General features: G+C 39.6%; 1 protein-coding gene across 1 annotated transcript in view; it reads right to left on the reverse strand.

The window, feature by feature from the left end:
* ppfia4 (PTPRF interacting protein alpha 4) overlaps positions 1 to 24,924 on the reverse strand; it is a 381,591-nt gene that overhangs the window by 76,800 nt on the left and 279,867 nt on the right. Inside the window, exon 5 of the mRNA XM_060910159.1 lies at positions 11,355 to 11,429. Coding sequence (XP_060766142.1) covers positions 11,355 to 11,429 — 75 coding nt within the window. The remainder of the gene's footprint in view (positions 1 to 11,354; positions 11,430 to 24,924) is intronic.

Consider the following 24,924-nt stretch of genomic DNA (forward strand, 5'->3'; position numbering starts at 1 on the left):
TGCCAACGTTGTCAAAAGACGCGCGCGCCCTCTTTCGAATGCTGATGTAATCAAGCCGGAAGTTTTGTTTGTTTTGATAGCAATCAGGAAAGTTTGAAAAAAGTAGGCAGTAATCGTCATTTAAACTCGTTTTTGTGCAATATTTTGTTTGGAAAACAGTTTTCAAAATGGCGGCACTAACACCTGGCTGACACTTCACATTTCAAAGTCTCGCACAAGGCTCGTGAAGATCGCGCAGATAAGCGACGCCTGCTGTGGACCAAACGAACTGAATTCAACATGGCTAAAAACCGAATAGGCCGATAAGTATATTTAATTGCAATTAGTTGCCAATACGAGTCATGATATAAGGTTACTAAAACCAAAAATGTAATTGAATAACACATTAATTAAGAAATAAAACAAGTTTAAAAATTACTTCAGTTCTCCTTTAAGCCATCATTTCAGCATATGGGCTTGGTGTGTGTGTGTGTGTGTGTGTGTGTGTGTGTGTGTGTGTGTGTGTGCACTGCAAAAAACTGAAAACTGAATTTGAGGTGAAAATTATTTAATACGAGTGAAATTATCTGGCTGCATGGACAGATAATTTTGCTTGACAAGACATCTTAGAATAAGTTGTCTGCAATCTAGAACCAAGTTTAATAATCTCAGAATTGGTGCATTGTATTCTTCTAATAGGAAATCCTAGATTGTTTCAAGTATTTTCAAGATATTTTCACTTCCTAGGATATCATTTTTTTGCAGTGTGTAAACCTGTGTATGTGTGTGTGATGATAAAATGATATACAACTTTTCTTTCAGTAAAATTAAATCAGTAAGACCAATCAGAATACACACATACACACACACGCAAAACCCCACATCAGAAAACGTTGGGACAGTATGCTGAAATTGAAATGAAACCTGAAAACAATGATTGTCTCATCTCATTATCTGTAGCCGCTTTATCCTTCTACAGGGTCGCAGGCAAGCTGGAGCCTATCCCAGCTGACTACGGGCGAAAGGCGGGGTACACCCTGGACAAGTCGCCAAGTCATCACAGGGCTGACACATAGACACAGACAACCATTCACACTCACATTCACACCTACGGTCAATTTAGAGTCACCAGTTAACCTAACCTGCATGTCTTTGGACTGTGGGGGAAACCGGAGCACCCGGAGGAAACCCACGCGGACACGGGGAGAACATGCAAACTCCGCACAGAAAGGCCCTCGCCGGCCACAGGGCTCGAACCCGGACCTTCTTGCTGTGAGGCGACGGCACTAACCACTACACCACCGTGCCGCCCCAACAATGATTGTAAATGATCTAAATAATCTTTGACCTGTATTGCACTCAAAACAATACAACAGCACATTATTTGATATTTATGTAATGAATTTTATTGTTTTTGTTTGTTTGTTTGTTTTTCAAAATAAACACATTTCAATTTTGATTCTTACAGCACATTTAAAAAAAAATGGGACAGTAAAATATTTACCATTTAATAATGTTTCCATTGCGTCTCACAACACTTAAAAGATGTTTAGGGACTGAAGACACCATGTGATGAAGTGTTTCAGGTGTTATTTTGTCCCATTCTTCCTGCAAACAGGTCTTAAGTTGTGCAACAGTCCAGGGTTGTTGTCATATTTTGCAATTCAATATTCACCACACATTCTCTTTTGGGAATAGATGGAACAGGCAGCCTCTTCTTCCACAGCCATGCCTTTGTAATGTGTACAGAATGTGGTTTTACATCCTCTTGTTGAAATATCCCTGGAAAAGATGTCGTCTTAAAGGCACCATGTGTTGCTCCAAAATCTCAATGTACTTTCCTGTATTAATGCTGCCATCACAGAAGTGTAAGTTACTTTTGCCAAAGGCACTGACACAACCCCATACCATGACAGTCCCTGAATTTTGGACTTGTTGCTGGTAACAGTCTGGATGGTCCTTTTCATCTTTGGTCTGGAGCACATGGCATCTATTTCTTACAAAACAGCACCGAGTTTCCCAAAAGCATTGCAGCACAAAGATCATCAAAAAAAAAAAAAAAATGGTGGAGCGAGCAGCACAATGAACACTCTCTCTCCTCATTAAGACACTCTTAGCATTAAGAGGCTTTTGGAACTTCTTTGAGTTCTTGAGGAGTTGTCACAGACCTGGAATACTGATTCTTATGACCACAGTAGACGTTTCCACTGTGTGAATGATCATCCCAGATGCCTCCGAACTCAGAGAAGTCGACATCGCTTCTCGACACAGTTAACATCAGGCACAGTAAAGTTTTAACTGGCATTTCTGGATGTGGAGTTGTCAGCTACATAAACACAAGTTGAACACAAATGAACTTTTTTATCGCAATATTTAGTCATTGATTTTTTCTTTTTACATATTTATGAGCCTCATTGACCATTTTCCTCACTGACCATCAGACAGCATGATCTTCTGGAAACATTTCTACTAATTAGAGTAGAGTGGGGTAATACGCCCCCATGGGGTAATACGCCCCTGGCCTGTTTTACCCAAAATAACAACCAGATGGCGCAAAGTTACATTTCTATTGTTGCTATGGACTGGCTTGACAATGGGGATATACAAATATCCACTGTGGATCGCATATCAGCAACGCAGCGGAGAGAAATCAAATTCCATGGTAAGTGATATAATTTTCAGATATCAGTAAAACTGTATTTAGATAGCTGCTATTTCGTCAGATATCACAGCTGTGTATGTGGTATGAGTAGACAAGTCAGTACGTTAAAAAAAATACATTAGGTATAAAAAGTTGAATCACATTTTGAAAGTAAGACCCTTTTTTGTAAAAGTGTAGTCTGTGGGGTAAAACGCCCCCTTAATGGCGGGGTAAATGGCCCCCAGGGGGCATCGTTTCCTTTTATCATAATTACTGTATTTCATACATTTCTGAATAGCAGATACATAGTTTTTAATAACATCTCGCTTACCTGGTTGAGTAACGCAAGTAATTTGAACTTAATATTAAAAATAATTGAAATTTAATTAAAATGCGAAATATAATAAAATAATGCATCTATTCATTCATTAATTCAGGGATATTTTCTTGTTTCTTTCACATTATAGGCTTAAGTAAACACTTTTGCTATCCAAGCAGCTTTTTTTGAGTGAGGGGGCCTATTGCCCCACCTCAGGGGGCCTTTTACCCCACTTGGGGGGGGGGGGGGGGGGGTAAAAGGCCCCCTTGGCACAATGTTTGTTTTTGTTAAAAAAAATGTATTAACTTTAGGCAAACTTTAGGTGGCATTATTGTTCATGTCACTGTTGTCAAAAACTATGATTAAAACTAAACACATGGTTCATTTCAACTTGGAGAAAAACTGAATTTTCCTTAAGGGGGGCTTTTCCCCCCACTCTACTCTTAAGTCCTGGAGCAGCCATAGTGACTTTGGGGATTCCACCAAGGAGAAATGTTGTATGTTACAAATGGGGTGGAACCCAAAAACAAATTGGGTCTTTCTCATGTCTTTAATTGCACCTCCTTGCTTCCTTACTCCTCCAACATCCCTTTCATGCAACTGACAATAACAAATCACTTATTGGTGAGATGCTTGCCATCTGTATTAACTGTATAATTTAGCTTCATACTCAGAACAGTAGTTATACACTGAATCATTCTGAATTAAAATATTCTTGCATCTTTACATCAGAAAGTTAAATGTTGATATTCTATCCTAATGATTTTACTCACCTTGTTTCTCTGTTTTAAAAGCATGGCATATTAACTGACTTGATTCATTTTGCATTTGTGGTCATTATTATTGTATTAGACCATGAGTTGGCCTAGTGGTTAGCACGTCGTCCTCTTGATCGGGAGATTGTGAGTTCTACTCGCTGTAGGGTTATACCAAAGACCATCATAAACATGGTACCTACTACCGTCTGGCAAGGCATGCTGCAATACAGATGCAAGTGGGGAAGTCAAACTCTCATGGTTACCAGAGGACTAGCCCCCCACTGTAACCCTAGCTGTATAGGTGAGAGGCCGAGGGCTATCGAAACGGAGATTGGCACTGCACCCATATGCCTTAAAGGAGAACTGAAGTCATTTTTAAACTTGCTTTATTTCTTAATTAACGTGTTATTCAATTACGTTTTCAGTTTTAGTAACCTTATATCATGACTTGTATTGGCAACTAATTGCAATTAAACATTATACTTATCGGCCTATTTGGTTTTTAGCCATGTTGAATTTAGTTCGTTTGGTCCATGGCAGGCGTCACTTACAGTGGTGCTTGAAAGTTTGTGAACCCTTTAGAATTTTCTATATTTCTGCATAAATATGACCTAAAGCATCATTAGATTTTCACACAAGTCCTAAAAGTAGATAAAGAGAACCCAGTTAAACAAATGAGACAAAAATATTATACTTGGTCATTTATTTATTGAGGAAAAGGATCCAATATTACATATATGTGAGTGGCAAAAGTATGTGAACCTCTAGGATTAGCAGTTAATTTGAAGATGAAATTAGAGTCAGGTGATTTCAATCTATGGGATGACAATCAGGTGTGAGTGGGCACCCTGTTTTATTTAAAGAACAGGGATCTATCAAAGTCTGATCTTCACAACACATGTTTGTGGAAGTGTATCATGGCACGAACAAAGGAAATTTCTAAGGACCTCAGAAAAAGCGTTGTTGATGCTCATCAGGCTGGAAAAGGTTAAAAAACCATCTCTAAAGGGTTTGGACTCCACCAATCCACAGTCAGACAGATTGTGTACAAATGGAAGAAATTCAAGACAATTGTTACCCTCCCCAGGAGTGGTCGACCAACAAAGATCACTCCAAGAGCAAGGCATATAATAGTTGGCAAGGTCACAAAGGACCCCAGGGTAACTTCTAAGCAACTGAAGGCCTCTCTCACATTGGCTAATGTTAATGTTCATGAGTCCACCATCAGGAGAACACAGAACAACAATGGTGTGCATGGCAAGGTTGCAAAGAGAAAGCCACTGCTCTCCAAAAAGAACATTGCTGCTTGTCTGCAGTTTGCTAAAGATCACGTGGACAAGCCAGAAGGCTATTGGAAAATTTTTTTGTGGACGGATGAGACCAAAATAGAACTTTTTGGTTTAAATGAGAAGCATTATGTTTGGAAAAAAGAAAACACTGCATTCCAGCATAAGAACCCTATCCCATCTATGAAACGTAGAGGTGGTAGTATCATGCTTTGGGCCTGTTTTGCTGCATCTGGGCCAGGACGCCTTGCCATCATTGATGGAACAATGAATTCTGAATTATACCAGCAAATTCTGAAGGAAAATGTCAGGACATCTGTCCATGAACTGAATCTCAAGAGAAGGTGGGTCATGCAGCAAGACAATGACCCTAAGCACACAAGTCGTTCTACCAAAGAATGGTTAAAGAAGAATAAAGTTAATGTTTTCTAATGGCCAAGTCAAAGTCCTGACCTTAATCCAATCGAAATGTTGTGGAAGGACCTGAAGCGAGCAGTTCATGTGAGGAAACCCACCAACGTCCCAGAGTTGAAGCTGTTCTGTACGGAGGAATGGGCTAAAATTCCTCCAAGCCGGTGTGCAGGACTGATCAACAGTTACCAGAAATGTTTAGTTGCAGTTATTGCTGCACAAGGGGGTCCCACCAGATACTGAAAGCAAAGGTTCACATACTTTTGACACTCACAGATATGTAATATTGGATCATTTTCCTCAATAAATAAATGACCGAGTATAATATTTTTGTGTTATTTGTTTAACTGGGTTCTCTTTATCTACTTTTAGGACTTGTGTGAAAATCTGATGTTTTCGGTCATATTTATGCAGAAATATAGAAAATTCTAAAGGGTTCACAAACTTTCAAGCACCACTGTATCTGCGCAATCTTCACGAGACTTGTGTGAGACTTCAAAACGTGAAGTGTCAGCCAGGTGTCGGTGCTGCCATTTTGACTGTTTTCCAAACAAAATATTGCACAAAAACAAGTTTAAATGACGATTACTGCCTACTTTTTTCAAACATTCCTGATTGCTATCAAAACAAATAAACTTCCGGCTTGATTACATCAGCATTCGAAAGAGGGCGCGCGCGTCTTTTGACAACGTTGGCAGATGTTGGTCACTTTGATTTCCGCTGTATGTTTTACTTCCGTCCTACGATGTCTCGCACAGGTCTCAACGAATCTCGTTTATGGCCATTGCTTTGACATGTGGACTGATGTATTGCATAGCATATTTCAAACACTGGGCGGCACGGTGGTGTAGTGGTTAGCGCTGTCGCCTCACAGCAAGAAGGTCCTGGGTTTGAGCCCCGGGGCCGGCGAGGGCCTTTCTGTGTGGAGTTTGCATGTTCTCCCCGTGTCCGCGTGGGTTTCCTCCGGGTGCTCCGGTTTCCCCCACAGTCCAAAGACATGCAGGTTAGGTTAACTGGTGACTTTAAATTGACCGTAGGTGTGAGTGTGAATGGTTGTCTGTGTCTATGTGTCAGCCCTGTGATGACCTGGCGACTTGTCCAGGGTGTACCCCGCCTTTCGCCCGTAGTCAGCTGGGATAGGCTCCAGCTTGCCTGCGACCCTGTAGAAGGATAAAGCGGCTAGAGATAATGAGATAATGAGATGAGATTTCAAACACTCATAACTTGCTATCGCAGTGACAAAATAGCTATTAAAATGCACTCCTATATTTAATAAAATGAGATAAATAGAATTTGGATAATAAAAAAATTGCCTTCAGTTCGCCTTTAAAGAGTTGGTTAGTACTGGGACAGGAGACTGCCTGGGAAGACCAGGTTCTGGCATGAGAGGGACTTTGACTTACTGTATTAATTATAGATTCAGGATTTATACAGCAGGCTTATATCACACGCCAAAACAATAACAAAAAATTTCTCTGAAGGCATTTTAAGAATTTATACTTCTTTATACTGTTGTTGCCAGATGGACGAGGCTGAAGGACACGTAAGACTGAGGAATCAAGGAGGCATCAATTGCAGGCTTGGGGTTTTATTTTTGAATTTTAGGCATTTATATCTAGAAACAGGCAAAATTATCTGCTAACAGAATATGGAAATATGTTAAGCTTATAATATGTAAAATCATCTTAAAAAGGCTAAATAGTATCATATTACTGTAATATCATATTTAATATTATAATAATCTATAAAGAATACGATTAACAATTATTTCACGAAATTGAGTCGCACATGAGCTGATAGCCGACGAGGCACGTAGCGCCGAGTTGGCTATAAACAATGTATGATGAGATTGAGGGAGTGGCATAATTTTAGTGAGCTCCCCTTGTGACATAGAAAGAGGAGTCAAATCTGAACGGCTTGTTGAAGCTTGTTGAAGCATGTTTTCTGAAACAGGCAGTGCAAAAGAAAAAGTTTGGGTGTCTTACTTCAAAGGTTGTGAGTTGGTAGGCATTCCAGATACCCAAATATGTTCAAAAGCACTGAAAAAGTTAGTTTTTCATAGTATGCCCCCTTTAAGGTACCATCATCTTAACAGAAAATCAAGTTTGGGGAAATCAGCTATAAACTTTGAGATGTGTAAATTGAAATTAATGCATAGCACATATTTATTTGGCCTACAAAGTCATATTTATAGGTTCCATCCATCCATTATCCGTAACCGCTTATCATGTGCAGGGTCATGGGCAAGGTGGAGCCTATCCCAGCTGACTATGGGCGAGAGGCGGGGTACACCCTGGACAAGTCACCACATCATCACAGGGCTGACACACAGAGACAAACAACCATTCACACTCACATTCACACCTACGGTCAATTTAGAGCCACCAATTAGCCTAACCTGCATGTCTTTAGACTGTGGGGGAAACCGGAGCACCCAGAGGAAACCCACGCAGACACGGGGAGAACATGCAAACTCCACACAGAAAGGCCCCCGTCAGCCACTGGGCTCGAACCCAGGACCTTCTTGCTGTGAGGCAACAGTGCTAACCACTACACCACCGTGCCGCCCCTATTTATAGGTTGTTTTACAGTATAATATTTTGGTCACGGGTATATTAAAATTTAAGGAAAGTATTTCTGGCAAAATTAGAAAAAACAATACGTGGGTAATTTTTAATGCGCAAACTTCAGTATGAAATTTTGCTACACTGAAGTCGTTTTGTGTTGACATGCCCCAAATAGCTTTTTTTTCTTTCTTTGTCTGAATTCTGAACCCCTTCCAAGAGCTGTGTTCTAATGCAGAAGGAGAATTTGTGTGCAATATTTCAGGTCATTTCTGGAGGAGAATAAAAACAGCAAGTCATGTCATTTCCCCTCTCTCTCTTAGCAGAACGATGCTTACTTCCCATGGCACATTATTCAGCAGTACTGTATGGTTTTAATAATCTTGAACTACAACTTGGGAGTGTGTGTGTGGATGTTTGGTCTTAAGCTGAATTAATTGATGGAGGTTAATTAAAGAAACTTGCAGGAGGAACATTAGATGTTGAATAACTCGTCATTGCCCATGTCGTTTGTTTTATTTAGAAATGTTAAGACCTTATTCTCAATAACAGGGTTATACAGTAGATTACAAACACTACTGCAGTGTAGAACACAACGTTTCCAAAGAAGAGGGATGTTTCATGCAAAAGTTACTAAAATAGCACTTTGAATGTACAGTACCAGTTAAAAGTTTGGACATGCCTTCTAATTCAATGCTTTTTCCTTATTTTTATAAATTAAAAGACACTTCTTGTCTTAAAGTAATAATGGATGTCGTTTCTCTTTACTTAGTTAAGCAGTTTTTGACATAATATGGATTCCTACAGTTGTGGAATTGCTGGGTTTCTGTCACGTGACTTTTCTTAGCGATTTTACCAGAAGTGAAATAGCTGGTGGTTTAAACAGCTGCCGTAGTGCAAACAACTAGTGATAAGTTTGCAGAGTATGCTCATAATCTAGAAGCCACTCCTCACTTTAGATATATTCAGAAGATTGCTATGTGCAATGAAATAGACCCCTACTGTCTGGGAACGAAGGATTTGTCATAAGATCTTGAAAACTACCCTTCAGTCGAGTTCCCTGACATCTCGAACTATCTGGTGTTGCAGACGGCCTTCTACACCACAAAACAGATGAAAGCGTGGAAGAGTATGGAGGCTTACAACTTTTTTGTACGTGGCTGGGTAAAGAACCTCGGTATCAAGTCGCTGCCGAATGAATCCTGGATTGTTTTTGCCCGTGGATGTATGTTGTTTCAAAGCTTTTCGTTCGCATCTTTACAACGAAGCGCTGCAAGTTGAAGTGTAAACAAACAACAGTTCGATTGATTCTCACTTGTGTTGGCTCTTATCTCTCAGGTAAATCATTCACAAAGATCATCAGAAACCCCTTTAAGACCTGGATCTTAGTTAAACAAGACGGAGAAGTGATCACAGCGCATTGTAACTGTATGGCTGGGGAAGAATTTTGTCATGACCTTCATTCATATGGACTTTGTGAGGAGTGAGGAGTAAACAAAGGCCCTGTCCACACGGCAACGGATTCAGGTGACTCCGATACAATTGCTTATTGTTTAGGCCTGGCGTCCACACGGCACCGGCGTTTTGGGTGCCCAAAACGCAATCTTTTTGAGAATGAGTTCCAGAGTAGAAAGATCTGGCAACGTTGCTGTTGAGAAGTCGTCTGGATGAGTAGAACGGATTTGTTTACGATGATGTCACAACCACATGACTGTGAGTGCTTCACACCGGGTAGAAGTGTAACGAACTCGATGCGAGTTGTCAACAAATCCTATAACTTGGTTCATGAAACGCGCTTACAAAATATTTTCACTGTGAATATTTGTGTAATGGTGCAAAGTGAGAGAGAGAGAGAGAGAGAGAAAATAGCCCTTAGGGCAGAGTCAATCCCATCAGCAAAAATAGGGGAAAAAAAGGAGCGATCTCACCTCTTCAGATGTTGGTTTAAGTCCTACAATACATTCCTCAAAAAGGGCGTAGAACAACAAATTAATCCATCAACGTGTAGCATTCAATTTATTCCGGACCATTAAAGACGCCGCCTTCCGCGTAGAATCATACGTCATCCTCGCCGCCATATTGGATGGGTCAAAGTGGAGAATAAAGATGCTTCATTCATGTGCTGCGTTTAACTGTACCAACAGGTTTACCGTCCAAACGAGATCACATGGGATTACCTTTCACAGGTGAGACTGGAAAAATACTTTTCATTGTATTTGGTCATTATAATGTAATTTTACGAACAGATTTTCCTGACTTTGTGACTAATATGAAGTCTCGCGCATAATAGTTTATGCGCATGCGTCCTTACTTCTTCTATTGTTCTGGTGTCTCCGAAGGGACCGTCTTACAGCGCCCCTAGAGGTGTGGCATGTGTATTGCATCATTTTCAGCAAGTGTTGCGTTGCCATATGGACCTGATATTTTACTGATCGTTGCCCATTTGGACGCAATATATTTTTAAATAACATCTCGTTGCCGTTGTCATGTGGATGTAGCCAAAGAAACAGCTGGGGACTTTAGTGCTTCGTGACTAAAAATAGTACCATCAAATAACGACATGTCGCAAGAAAAGTACTTGAAAACACTAACGACAGCTGAGAGGGATATACAAACCTTTCACCAAGTGATCACTACAAACTCGAGCACGCTTCGACTCGGCTCCCTTCGATTTCAGTGAGAGGTTCAAAAGCCACCTTTCTCAACATCTTTTTTGTGAAATCCTGTGTTCGTTCACCCTTTTTTATTAGTTTACTGGGAACCCTGAAGAAACTTTTATCAGTTTCACGGTTTGATTGATTCGAACAACCTAAAACAACGCAAGCGTAAGGTATTTTTCATGCGAGCAATGCACCTTCTCCATACAAATGCTTTGTTAACTGAGCTTTGGTTGACCACCAGCTAAAGTTTTGAATAACTAATGAGGCGGATGTGATGTCACATGAAACCCAGCAATAGGTCTATTTACTGTATTATTATTATTATTATTATTTACTATTTACTGTTTGATCTCAAACACATTAAGAAGGCAAGACATTGCACTAATTAACTTTTGACGAGGCGCCTATTAATTAAAAAGCGTTCCAGGTGACTACCTCATGAAGCTCGTTAAGATAATGCCAATAGTGTTCAAAGCGTCATCAAGGTAAATGCTGGCTAGTTTGAAGAACCTAAAATATGAAACATGTTTAATTTTTAAGTACACATAATCCCATATATATTCCATATGTTATTTCACAGTTTTGATGTCTTCAGTGTTGTTCTACCGGTACAATGTTGAAAAGAGTCAAAAATACTGAAAAACTTTTGAATGAGTAGGTGTGTCCAAACTTTTGACTGGTACTGTATATTAGTGGGGAGTGTGAACATGAAATAAGATTGAGTAATATTAAGAACCTTCCAGGCTGGTTTTGCGCTGTCCAATTTGTTCCCATCAGTCTTTCCATCTCTTCCCTGCCGCACCATGGCAAGCTGTGGAAACAAAAGCATAAACATCCTTCAGTTAAAAAAAGAAGAAAAAAAAAACCTGCGTGTATTAGAGAGTGGTAGTTCAGCGGAGGTTGATTGTTCACTGGTGATGATGACCGAAATTGATAGAGAGCCACTAGTGAGCTTTTAATGTTCTGCATGCTGATAAAAATATCTACCATTAGATTCAATCTGGCAAATGAATTCTGGCAAAGGTAACAGTTTAATGTGGCTTGCTAACGAATTAGCTAATCTAAGTGCTTTCAAATTGATTATCTAATGAATTACCGGTACCTAATGTGTGTGTGTGTGTGTGTGTGTGTGTGTGTGTGTGTGTGTGTGTGTTACTATGTGCTACCTGAACACAGCAAGGCTGAATGCCAACATCAGCCCTGAACACTTTAAACTTATTAACAATCGTCAAGTGCATTCAATGGTGTGTAATGAAGGGGTTTATTGTAATGACTACATACTGAGAGAGAGAGAGAGAGAGAGAGAGAGAGAGAGAGAGAGAGAAGGACAAGGATGAGAAAAGAAGAGGAAGAAGAGAATAAGCTGTGAGATATTAAGCATATTAGAGGATGAGTGAAGGAGAAAGAGAATGAAAGAAAGCATAGAAGTAAAGAGAGACAGTAAGAGTGCATGCAAGAAGGCAGAAGAAGGAGAGAAAGATTTAGAGAGAGTAGGACAGGATGAGGAAGGAAGAGATGAAGTGAAAACATGAGACAAAAAGGGAGGCAAAGGCAGAGAGTGAAAGACAGCATATAAGAATATGGATAAAGAAGAGAAGGAAAGCGAGAACGAGTACAGGAAATGAAGGAGAGAAATGACGCCTAGAAGTGGGAGAGGAATAGATGGGAAAAGGAGAAAGTGAAAGCATCGAAGAAAATGATAGAAGAGAAGGAGAGTGAGAGAATGGAAGAGGGTGATGAAATTATAGGTAGTAAGATAAAGGAAGACAGAAATAAAGTATCGGTAGAAAATGAAAAACAGTAAAGGAAAAGGCAGGAAGGAAGAGAGTGAGGGAGAGCATACATGAGGCTAAGGAAAGAAAAAGGAGAGAGAAGGAGAGAATAAGAGAAGTGAAGGAGGAGGAGAAAAGAACGACAAAGGGAGATAGATCTCAGATGCGCACACACACACACACACACAGTGGGAGTAGAGCTGCTTCTAAACACATTGAATAACACGTTTTAATACTTGTGTCATATCAGTGGTTCTCATAGCAGGGCCTACTCACTTTTTTTTTTCTTTGAGAAGTTACAGCATTATCAAAGTTATTCGATTTACGTAGCTTATAAATAACGGAGACTTGGACGAATGTGTTCTGTGGGTGGAAAGTTTAAGAATATAAGGCTTCATAACTCTAATAAATAGACAAAATATTATTGTATACATTTAAATAATGTCCATGAAGTATTGAGTGGCTTAATGAGAATTTTATTTATTTATTTATTTATTTATTGCAGTTTAAGGCGTCCCTGCAGCTCCATGTCCCAGCAGCCTGGAGAATCATATTGTTATTTCACATTATATCAAATCAATCCTGCTATAGACAAAAAAGGAGACTTAGATGTCCTGCTCAAAATGAATTCTTTTTTTTAACAGATTTCTTTAAAAGTAGAACAATCCTCAAAAAAGCTTCTTCCATGTTAAGTTTATAAACCCAGCTCAGTTTCTGTAATCACGTGTACACACGTTCGTTTCACGATCCCTGTGAGGACCTTCCATTGACATAATTATTATTGCAGTTAATTAATGCTGTGCCTGTACCTCAACCTAACCTTAACCTCAGTAATGAAAAGGAAACTGTTTGGCTCTTTTAATTAATTAATTAATTAATTAATTAATTAGGGCGGCACGGTGGTGTAGTGGTTAGCGCTGTCGCCTCACAGCAAGAAGGTCCGGGTTCGAGCCCCGTGGCCGGCGAGGGCCTTTCTGTGCGGAGTTTGCATGTTCTCCCCGTGTCCACGTGGGTTTCCTCCGGGTGCTCCGGTTTCCCCCACAGTCCAAAGACATGCAGGTTAGGTTAACTGGTGACTCTAAATTGACCGTAGGTGTGAATGAGAGTGTGAATGGTTGTCTGTGTCTATGTGTCAGCCCTGTGATGGCCTGGCGACTTGTCCAGGGTGTACCCCGCCTTTCGCCCGTAGTCAGCTGGGATAGGCTCCAGCTTGCCTGCGACCCTGTAGAACAGGATAAAGCGGCTACAGATAATGAGATGAGATGAGAATTAATTAATTAATTAATCAATCAATCAATTTATATTAAAACACACACACACACACCAGCAATTTCCTTATGGGGACCATCTAAATGTCCCCACAAGGTCGAAGTTGTCAGATTTCACTAACCTTGTGGGGACATTTGGTCCCCAGTAGTATATAAAACACACACACCTTAATGGATCAGCTGAATTATTGGTTTTGACCCAGATACTCAACCTCATGGATAAACAATGTCAAAGGTTTGGGGTTTTTTTAGTTTTCTTAAAATGAGTATTTCCTGTATGCATGTTTGTTAGCCTGAGAAGCTCAAGTCTTTCAGAGATATAAAAGTACAACAGTCAATCAACACAATATAAAAACATAACACAAGGTTTGCCTTAGTGGAGTAAAAAAAAAATCAATATGTTTTTTCACTGAGAGTGAGAAAAACAAAAGACAAGCCAAAATAAAAACTTTACACGCCAATGATTAAAATCACACAGTTTTCACACATGTCCACATTTACTGTATGTATGTACATGCAAAGACAATAGCACAGAAATGAAACCAGAAATCAGGTGAAACCTCAAGAAAGCATGTCTTTAATGTTCCATTGTTTCCCATCAAATGCATTTTTTTGTTTGTTTGTTTGTTTACAAGTGAAATTTTATTGGAGATGTAAATAGCTAACCTGAGCTGTGAGACACAAAACTGAGCTAAAGGACAGAACTAGAGAATGTATTATGGATATTTGGACTGGCAAAAAAGAAAAAAAAATACTGATGCTATACATAAAGTGTTTTAAACTATCCATCCATTATCCATAACCGCTTATCCTGTGCAGGGTCGCAGGCGAGCTGGAGCCTATCCCAGCTGACTATGGGCGAGAAGCGGGGTACACCCTGGACAAGTCGCCAGGTCATCACAGGGCTGACATATACTAGTGCATCTCAAAAAATTAGAATACCATGAAAAAGTTCCTTTTTTTTCATAATTTAATTCAAAAAGGTAAACTTTCATATATTCTATATTCATTACATGTAAAGTGAAATATTTAAAGACTTTTTTGTTTTAATTTTGATGATTATGGCTTATAGCTCATGAAAGTCAGAAATCCAGTATCTCAAATTATTAGAATATTCCCTAAGATCAATCAAAAAAAGGATTTACAATACAGAAATGTCCAAACTTCTGAAAAGTATATTCATTTATACACTCAATACTTGGTTGGGGCTCCTTTACCATGAATTACTGTATCACTGCGGTGTGGCATGGAGGTGATCAGTCTGTGGCACTGCTGAGGTGTTATTGAAGCCCAGCTTGCTTTGATAGTGGCCTTCAGCGTATCTGTATTTTTGGGTCAGGTGTTTTTCATCTTACTCTTGACAATACCCCATAGATTCTCTATGGGGTTCAGGTCAGGCAAGTTGGCTGACCAATCAAACACAGTAATATCATGGTCAGCAAACCATTTGGTAGTAGTTTTGGCACTGTGGGTAGGTGCTAAGTCCTGCTGGAAAAGGAAATCAGCATCTCCAAAAAGCTCATCAGCAAATGGAAGCATGAAGTGCTCTAAAATCTCCTGGTAGATGACTGTGTTGACTTTGGACTTGATAAAATACAGTGGACCAGCACCAGCAGATGACATGGCACCCCAAATCATCACAGACTGTGGAAACTTCACACTGGGCTTCAAACACCTTGGATTCTGTGCCTCTCCACTCTTACTCCAGACTCTAGAACCATGATTTCCAAATTAAATGCAAAATGTACTTTCATCTGAAAAGAGGACTTTGGACCACTGAGCAACAGTCCATTTCTTTCTCTCCTTAGCCCAGATAAGACACTTCTGACATTGTCTCTGGCTCAGGAGTGGCTTGATATTAGGAATGCGAAAGTTGTATCCCCTTTCTTGAAGATGTCTGTTCGTGATAGGTCTTGATACACTGACACCAGCCTCAGTCCACTCCTTGTGAAGCTCTCCCAAGTTCTTGAATCAACTTTTCTTGACAATCCTCTCAAGACTGCGGCCATCCCTGTTGCTTGTGCACCTTTTCCAGCCACCCTTTTCAGCAATGACCTTTTGTGGCTTACCCTCCTTGTGGAGGGTATCAGACTACGTTTACATGCACGTCCAAATCGAGCTGCTGTTGGTAATCAAGCAAAGGGTCCCAGCAGGGGTGCCAGAGAAATCCAATCCTACATGCACAAGTGAAATCGGGCTATTGTGCAAGGTGCATTGTGCACCCGAGCCACACGTGGCGCTACACGCCCCATCGTGTTGGTACACTTCCGGTTGTCGTCATGAAGAAGAGCTATAGTGTTGCCAGATACTGCTGACGTTTTCCAGCCCAAAACATGTTCAAATCCGCTAAAATGCACTTAAAACCCCCAATCTGGCAACACTAGCAGTTCCGTGCTCAAGCTGTTAGGCTTGCTCTAACAGACTATGGCTACAAACTGTCCGGCGCAGACCACTGTTTTGTAAGACAACTTATTTTGCACAATAATATTTTTCTAAAGTCCATTTTTTGCTTACAAAAAAATATTTTTTTTGCTTACAATTTAACTTATGTCTTAATAAACACACAAAAAGTTCAATTGTTTTGTTTTTATTGACATTCTTCAGATGTTGGACATATATACACACAAATACAATGACTTGTTTATGTACACAATTCACAGCTATGCAACAGCTGTACAGATGTATTTGGTGATACAGTAAGTGAGCTAAATTTTAACAGTGCAAACAATCTGCCACAAAAAGAAAAGATTCATGCCGTTGTCATGCCGACCGAGGCTGTTGTGTTTCCCGCTTGTGGTCTCGTCACTCGTCACTTCCGGAAGTAGCTCGACAACTAGCTCGATAGAGTATACATGCACAAAGTAGCTCGGCAGAAATCGCATAAACTAGGTCGTGTAGCTCGATTCCGAGAAATCAAGTTCGGTTCAATTTCAGCCGAATTAAGGTGTATACATGGCATTTTGAACTTCGATTTCAGTCGAGCAACGGCAGAAATTTGATTCTATGTGCATGTAAACGTAGTGAGTGATCATCTTCTGGACAACAGTCAAGTCAGCAGTCTTCCCCATGATTGTGGTTGTGTGTACTGAACTAGACCGAGAGATACACTGTGTTCATACTGTTTTACTCAAACTCGAAATGAAATATTCTAATATTTTGAGATAGGGTTTTTTTATGTTTTTGTACTGTATGCCATACTGATTAAAATTAAAATAGAAAAATGCTTGAAACGTTTTAGTTTATGTGTAATGAGTCTATAATATATAACATTTTCACTTTCTTAAATAACTGATGGAAAATATTGAACTTTTTCACAATATTCTAATTTTTTGAGATGCACTAGTAGAGACACACAACCATTCACATTCACACCTACAGTCAATTTAGAGCCACCAATTAGCCAGACCCTCCAGGATGTTGTGATTTGCAAATTCAACCAATCCCTGCGAATTCAGGGTGGTGTTGCAATTATATCCAATCACCAGAACTTTCCCGCAAATTTGACCAATCGTTGGAGTCGTCTTGAGGTGACGTCGACAAACTACCTTCCGCCTTACTTCCAGTGTTGCCAGATTGGGCTGTTTCAAGTGCATTTTGGCAGGTTTTGGACATATTTTAGGCTGGAAAACGTCAGCAGTATCTGGCAACACTGCTTACTTCTGTGTTTCTGTTCAAGAGAAGCAGCACGCATGAGTCAGTGTTTATATAGGCTTAAATTCTGTTACTGAAAGTGTGTTATGTTTACAGTGAAGGACTGTGTGCACTTTACATTATTATTTTTTTTTACTTAATGCAAGAAATTAATGGATGCCAACATTTTTGCCAAAATGGTATTTTATTTTCCATTGTTTACCCTGGTGGAAAATAAATGTGCTAAGTGTACTAAAATTTAGCATACTTTTGTGTACTTGAAGCCACACTAATCAATATGCTTCAAGTGTGTTTATGATTAGTTAACTTGAGGCGTGCTATTTTGGAACAACTAATTTTGTACTAAATATATTTTAATTGTAATTAAATTGTAGAAAAGTGCAACTTGAAGTGTATTTAGTGTACTTTTGTGTGCTAAAGTGGAACAACTTAAAGTATATTTTGTATACTTTTTTGACTTTGTCAGGAACTTCTATTTAAACAAAATAAAATCCCAAAAATAATTTTACTAAATTATAAAATGCTCTGGTGAAAATTGTGACCTTTGTGTTGTTAGGGTCAATTTCAACCCAGTTAAAATATAAGACTATAAAACAATAATAAATACCAAAACTGAAATCATAAACACACAATCAGCCAACAGCCAGCTCTTCCTCCAACCACTTGTGCTTCAGTCAGGGGCTTTTCTCTTTGCCTGTTTGACAGAACAAACAAAGACAGACATGTCCAGGCATGTAAAGCCAATTGAGTTTAGAGTTGGTGACTTGCAGAGTACACATCTCCAATTTACAGCATGCAACAATGAGAAGAGGACTGAATGTAAGCCAAGCTCTGGATCATATGTTTGCTGATAATGAGGCAGAGGACACAGAGCAGTATAGCGATGGAGATGAGCAGGTCTCTGAGGAGGAAGATGATGTGGCGTATCAACCGGAAGACACCGACACATCTGATCAGTCTGATGAGGTCGTCACTGGTGCTGAAGCTGCTCCTGCTGAAACATTCAGATCCAAAAGTGGCAACATCTGTTGGAGCTCAGTACCTCCTGACGTACATGGCAGGACAGCTGCTGCAAATGTCATCAAAATGACCCCTGGGATCACAAGGTTTGCTGTGACGAGAGTAAGTGACATCAAGTCATGTTTTGATCTGTTTATGCCATTGTCACTAAAAAAAGTCATAATTGCTATGACAAATCTTGAAGGAAAAAAAGTCCATGGCAACATGTGGAATGACATTGATGAGGAATGCCTGGATGCCTACATTGGTGTTCTTCTCCTTGCTGGAGTGTACAGATCCAGCAATGAGGCCACTGATAGTCTCTGGGACGCATCGACAGGCAGGAATATTTTCTGGGCAACAATGTCACTTCAGACCTTTCGAATGATATCAAGAGTCCTCAGATTTGACAACAGAGACACCAGAGCAAAATCTGACAAGCTTGCTCCCATCAGGGATGTCTGGGAGAGATGGGTGCAACTCCTTCCACTGATGTTCAACCCAGGGCCAGAGGTGACAATAGATGAACGTTTTCTCCCTTTCCGTGGAAAATGCCTGTTCCGGCAATACATGCCCGGTAAGCCAGGCAAATATGGCATAAAAATCTGGGCATGCCTGGATGCCTACATTGGTGTTCTTCTCCTTGCTGGAGTGTACAGATCCAGCAATGAGGCCACTGATAGTCAACAGAAAAAAAAAAAGACTTGTTTTTTGCCCTTTTTTGAAGTAAATATATATGGGTCGAAATTGACCTGAAACACCATAGATGTTACTATAGTTGATAATATTAAAATTAAAATTTTTTTTGAACATTTAAGAGATGTGATCTAATACCCCTCAGTAATAGTCAGGTAACAGAACAACCTTTTATTTGTTTACATTATTCTCTTGAGGTTCATTTGACCACTTTTTTATATTGAAAACAAGGGGTATGCTGTTAAAAGAAAGGCCCAGGGGGCCACAACAAAAATATTAAAACCAATCTTTTCATGGATAAGGGAGCCTAACAAGGTAGCCAAGAGGTAAGAAACAAACTGGATGATACATAATTGTTTTTAGGGTATTTTATGGCTGATTTAAGACACAGGTCAAAACCGACCCGTTAACATAAGAGATAGTAACAGAAAGCTAACACCAGAGGAAGGTTAAGTATATGACTTTATATGTACTAATATATGCTTAATTAGTCAAATTAAAGTGTACTTTGTTTGTATTATAGTACACTTTAGAAATTAGTACACTAAGTACACTTTAGAAATTGCACATAACTTTCACTTAAAGTATATTTTAGTATAATATATTTCTATAAAGTGTAATATAGTATAATTATTTTAAAGTGTGTTAAAAGTGAAAGCGTGATGTTAGTATACTTTTTATATATTTACAAAAAGTACAATTTGTGTAAGTACATTTTCAATATGGGCGGCACGGTGGTGTAGTGGTTAGCGCTGTCGCCTCACAGCAAGAAGGTTCCTGGGTTCGAGCCCTGGGGCCGGAGAGGGCCTTTCTGTGTGGAGTTTGCATGTTCTCCCCGTGTCCGCGTGGGTTTCCTCCGGGTGCTCCGGTTTCCCCCACAGTCCAAAGACATGCAGGTTAGGTTAACTGGTGACTCTAAATTGACCGTAGGTGTGAATGTGAGTGTGAATGGTTGTCTGTGTCTATGTGTCAGCCCTGTGATGACCTGGCGACTTGTCCAGGGTGTACCCTGCCTTTCGCCCGTAGTCAGCTGGGATAGGCTCCAGCTTGCCTGCAACCCTGTAGAAGGATAAAGCGGCTAGAGATAATGAGATGAGATGAGACATTTTCAATATACTATTGAAAATATGAATATACTTTAAATACAATAAAGTACTTTTTTTTTTTCGCCAGGGTAGGCAGCTTCAGCATCATACTGTGAGGTTCTGTTCAAATTGTTTTTTTTTCTTCTATGAAGCCTGAGCCATTTATTTTATTAGTTTATAATTATTGTTTAATTTAGTCTTCAGGAGGGACTGCCTGCACACAGTACTAGTATTAATAGATTTTTTTTACATGAAAGCTGAGGCATGTATATTATATTTTAAGGTAACTTCAAGTTGTGCTGTGAGGTTCTATGCACTTTAACTTTTGAACCAACAGGTGCATTTGGATAAGTAAAGCCTATTTTTCTGCATTTTTGTAGTCCTGGTAATCTTTTATATTGTTAAAGTTGTTTATAGGACCATTTCTCAGTGTCCTTGTTTTTTTAATCAATAGTTTTTCAGTAATAACTTTAATATTTAACATATCACTAAATTTTAATCACAAAAAGAGAAAATCGCAACAATTTCTCGCAACTTTCACTTCCTTCCGCAATGTAATCGCAACAGAAACCTAAAAAACACCGCAACTTTCATCACAATTTTTTGGAAACCCCCCGCAACATCAGACATTTTAGCCTGCAACAATCACAAAAAAGGCCTGCGAAATCCTGGGGGGACTGATTAGCCTAGCCTACATGCCTTTGGACTGTGGGGGAAACTGGAGTACCCACACAGACATGGGGAGAACATGCAAACTCCACACAGAAAGGCCCCCATCGGCCACTAGGCTCAAACCCAGAACCTTCTTGCTATGAGGCTACAGTGCCTCATGCCACTACACCACCATGCAGCCCTGTTTTAACTCTTTACCCCTTAATGATGACATATGACGACCCCATGTATATCCCATAATGACGACATATGATGCCTTGTCTAAAACCTTGTCAAAACCTTGTCTTTAGACTTTTTTTCTTATAAATATGTTCTCAGGGTGAACAGTATATACATATACAAGGGTGGCTGTAGCAACTGCTTTAAGGGGTAAAGAGTTAAGATAGTTATTTTCATAGTTATAATCATTTGTTGTGTCAATTAAGCAATTGCTCTCATGGTCAGAAAACCTTTTTTATTGCCATATTTCTGACTGATAGACAGATTTTATTGTTTTATTATTAAATATTTTATATTTTTGCTTCAAATTTACACACAACAGCTTTTGACTTTGCACTTATAAAGGTGAACAAAAAGTATGTACTCATAAGTATTAAAAAATATACAGCTCTGGAAAAAATAGAGACCACTTAATTTTTTTTCTTAAATCTCTATATATGGCAGCCATTCCATTCCAGTGTCTGTGCTGGAAATCCAACACAAGCACTCCTCATTTTACTTAATGAGGTACTGATTAGGTGATCACCTGAACCAAATCTTATTTCACGAGGAAAAGTATAAAAACCACTGCTGTAGACATCACTACCTTCTTGCAATAGGACCAGATTGGATGGCAAAAACAGTGCTGGGAGTACCTTGAATTTAATTTGAATACAAAAAGATCTATTCGTCATGCTGAAAGAATTAAAAAGAAAAGTTTTGAGTGAGAAAAAGAAAGTTTCAACTCTGGCTTTACTGACAGAGGGATACAGTGAGTCTCAGGTTGCTTCCATCCTCAAAATTTCAAAGATAGCAGTTCATAAGAACAAGGTCATGCAGCAGACATTGAGTATAACAAAGTTACAGACTGGCAGAGGGTGAAAACGACTCTCCAGTGACCGGGATGATCATCAACTCCTTCGAATGTCACTCAACAACTGCAGGTTGACACCAAGTGATCTATAAAAAGAATGGCAAATGACAGCTGGGGTAAAGTGCACAGCAAAGACAGTTCAGAACAGGCTCCTCTGGGAGGGGTTGAAGTCATGCAAAGCTAGAAAAAAGCCCTTCATCAATAAGAAGCAAAGAAGATCCAGGCAGAGGTTTGCTAAAGACCATAAGAGTTGGACCATAGAGGACTGGAATAAGGTCATCTTCTCTGATGAGTCCTATTTTCAGCTTTTTCCATCACCTGGTTATCTAATAGCTAGACAGCGACCTGGAGAGGCCCACAAGCCACAGTGTCTCACACCCATTGTAAAATTTGTTGGAGGATCCGTGATGATCTGGAGGTGCTTCAGCAAGGCTGGAATGGGACAGATTTTTGTTTCTGAAGACACATGAATCAAGCCATGTACAAGGTTATCCTGGAACAAAACTTGCTTCCTTCTGCTCTGACAATGCTCCCTAACTCTGAGGATTGGGTTTTACAGGAGGATAATGCTCCATGCCATAGAGCCAGGTCAATCAAGGTGTGGATGGAGGACAACAGGATCAAGACCCTGTCATGGCCAGCCCAATCTCTAGACCTGAACCCCACTGAAAACCTCTGGAATGTGATCAAGAGGAAGATGGATGGTCACAAAGCTTCAAACAAAGCTGAGCTGACTGAATTCTTGTACCAGGAGTGGCATAAAGTCTCAGAAGAGCAACGTGAAAGGCTGGTGGAGAGCATGCCAAGATGCATGAAAGCTGTGATTAAATGTCAGGGTTATTCCACCAAATATTGATTTCTGAACTCATCTTAAGTTCAAACATTAGTTTTGTGTTGTTTAAAATTGAATATGATCTTGATTTCTATGCATGATTCAAAGTCTTAATCTTTTTTGTTATTTTGACCAGATGTCATTTTCTCCAATTAAATGTTCTAATTGACAATATTTTTATATGGAATTTGGGAGAAATGTTGTCAGTAGTTTATGGAATAAAAGAAAAATGTTCATGTTCCTCAAAGACACACACACATGCATACACATACATACAACCCCGATTCCAAAAAAGTTGGGACAAAGTACAAATTGTAAATAAAAATGGAATGCAATAATTTACAAATCTCAAAAACTGATATTGTATTCATAATAGGACATACGGTAGACAACATATCAAATGTCGAAAGTGAGACATTTTGAAATTTCATGCCAAATATTGGCTCATTTGAAATTTCATGACAGCAACACATCTCAAAAAAGTTGGGACAGGGACAATAAGAGGCTGGAAAAGTTAAAGGAACAAAAAAGGAACAACTGGAGGACCAAATTGCAACTCATTAGGTCAATTGGCAATAGGTCATTAACATGACTGGGTATTAAAAGAGCATCTTGGAGTGGCAGCGGCTCTCAGAAGTAAAGATGGGAAGAGGATCACCAATCCCCCTAATTCTGCGCCGACAAATAGTGGAGTGATATCAGAAAGGAGTTCGACAGTGTAAAATTGCAAAGAGTTTGAACATATCATCATCTACAGTGCATAATATCATCAAAAGATTCAGAGAATCTGGAAGAATCTCTGTGTGTAAGGGTCAAGGCCGGAAAACCATACTGGGTGCCCGTGATCTTCGGGCCCTTAGACGGCACTGCATCACATACAGGCATGCTTCTGTATTGGAAATCACAAAATGGGCTCAGGAATATTTCTAGAGAACATTATCTGTGAACACAATTCACCGTGCCACCTGCCGTTGCCAGCTAAAACTCTATAGTTCAAAGAAGAAGCCATATCTAAACATGATCCAGAAGCGCAGACGTCTTCTCTGGGCCAAGGCTCATTTAAAATGGACTGTGGCAAAGTGGAAAACTGTTCTGTGGTCAGACAAATCAAAATTTGAAGTTCTTTATGGAAATCAGGGACGCCGTGTCATTCGGACTAAAGAGGAGAAGAACGACCCAAGTTGTTATCAGCGCTCAGTTCAGAAGCCTGCATCTCTGATGGTATGGGGTTGCATTAGTGCGTGTGGCATGGGCAGCTTACACATCTGGAAAGACACCATCAATGCTGAAAGGTATATCCAGGTTCTAGAGCAACATATGCTCCCATCCAGACGACGTCTCTTTCAGGGAAGACCTTGCATTTTCCAACATGACAATGCCAAACCACATACTGCATCAATTACAGCATCATGGCTGCGTAGAAGAAGGGTCCGGGTACTGAACTGGCCAGCCTGCAGTCCAGATCTTTCACCCATAGAAAACATATGGCGCATCATAAAACGGAAGATACGACAAAAAAGACTTAAGACAGTTGAGCAACTAGAATCCTACATTAGACAAGAATGGGTTAACATTCCTATCCCTACACTTGAGCAACTTGTCTCCTCAGTCCCCAGACGTTTACAGACTGTTGTAAAGAGAAAAGGGGATGTCTCACAGTGGTAAACATGGCCTTGTCCCAACTTTTTTGGAATCAGGTTGTACACACACACACACATACATATACATTATATATATATATATATATATATATATATATATATATATATATATATATATATATATATATATATATATATATATATATATATTGGTGCCTCTAAATTTCTAAATTGACTGTAGGTGTGAATGTGAGTGTGGATGGTTGTCTGTGTCTATGTGTCAGCCCTGCAATGACCTGACAACTTGTCCAGGGTGTACCCTGCCTCTTGGCCATAGTCAGCTGGGATAGGCTCCAGCCTGCCTGCGACCCTGTAGGAAAGGATAAGTGGCCACAGATAATGGATGTGTGTGTGTGTTTAAAAATATAGGGTATTATACAAAATAAATCAATTTCAGATATAAACGCACTATAAACTGCACCAGGCGCCATTACAAAAGACGCTGGTATTTCTTGGTATGATTTTGCACACAAGTAGTAATCATGGTGAAGTTGGGGTTTCCTGAAGTTCACAGGAAAAAAACAAAAAACATTCAAATGGAAAAACGTTACAGAGCAAAGCCAAAGCAAATTACAATAACAAAGACCTTAAACTTCTC

The sequence above is a fragment of the Neoarius graeffei genome, chromosome 26 (genome assembly GCF_027579695.1).
Source record: "Neoarius graeffei isolate fNeoGra1 chromosome 26, fNeoGra1.pri, whole genome shotgun sequence".
NCBI lineage: Eukaryota > Metazoa > Chordata > Actinopteri > Siluriformes > Ariidae > Neoarius > Neoarius graeffei.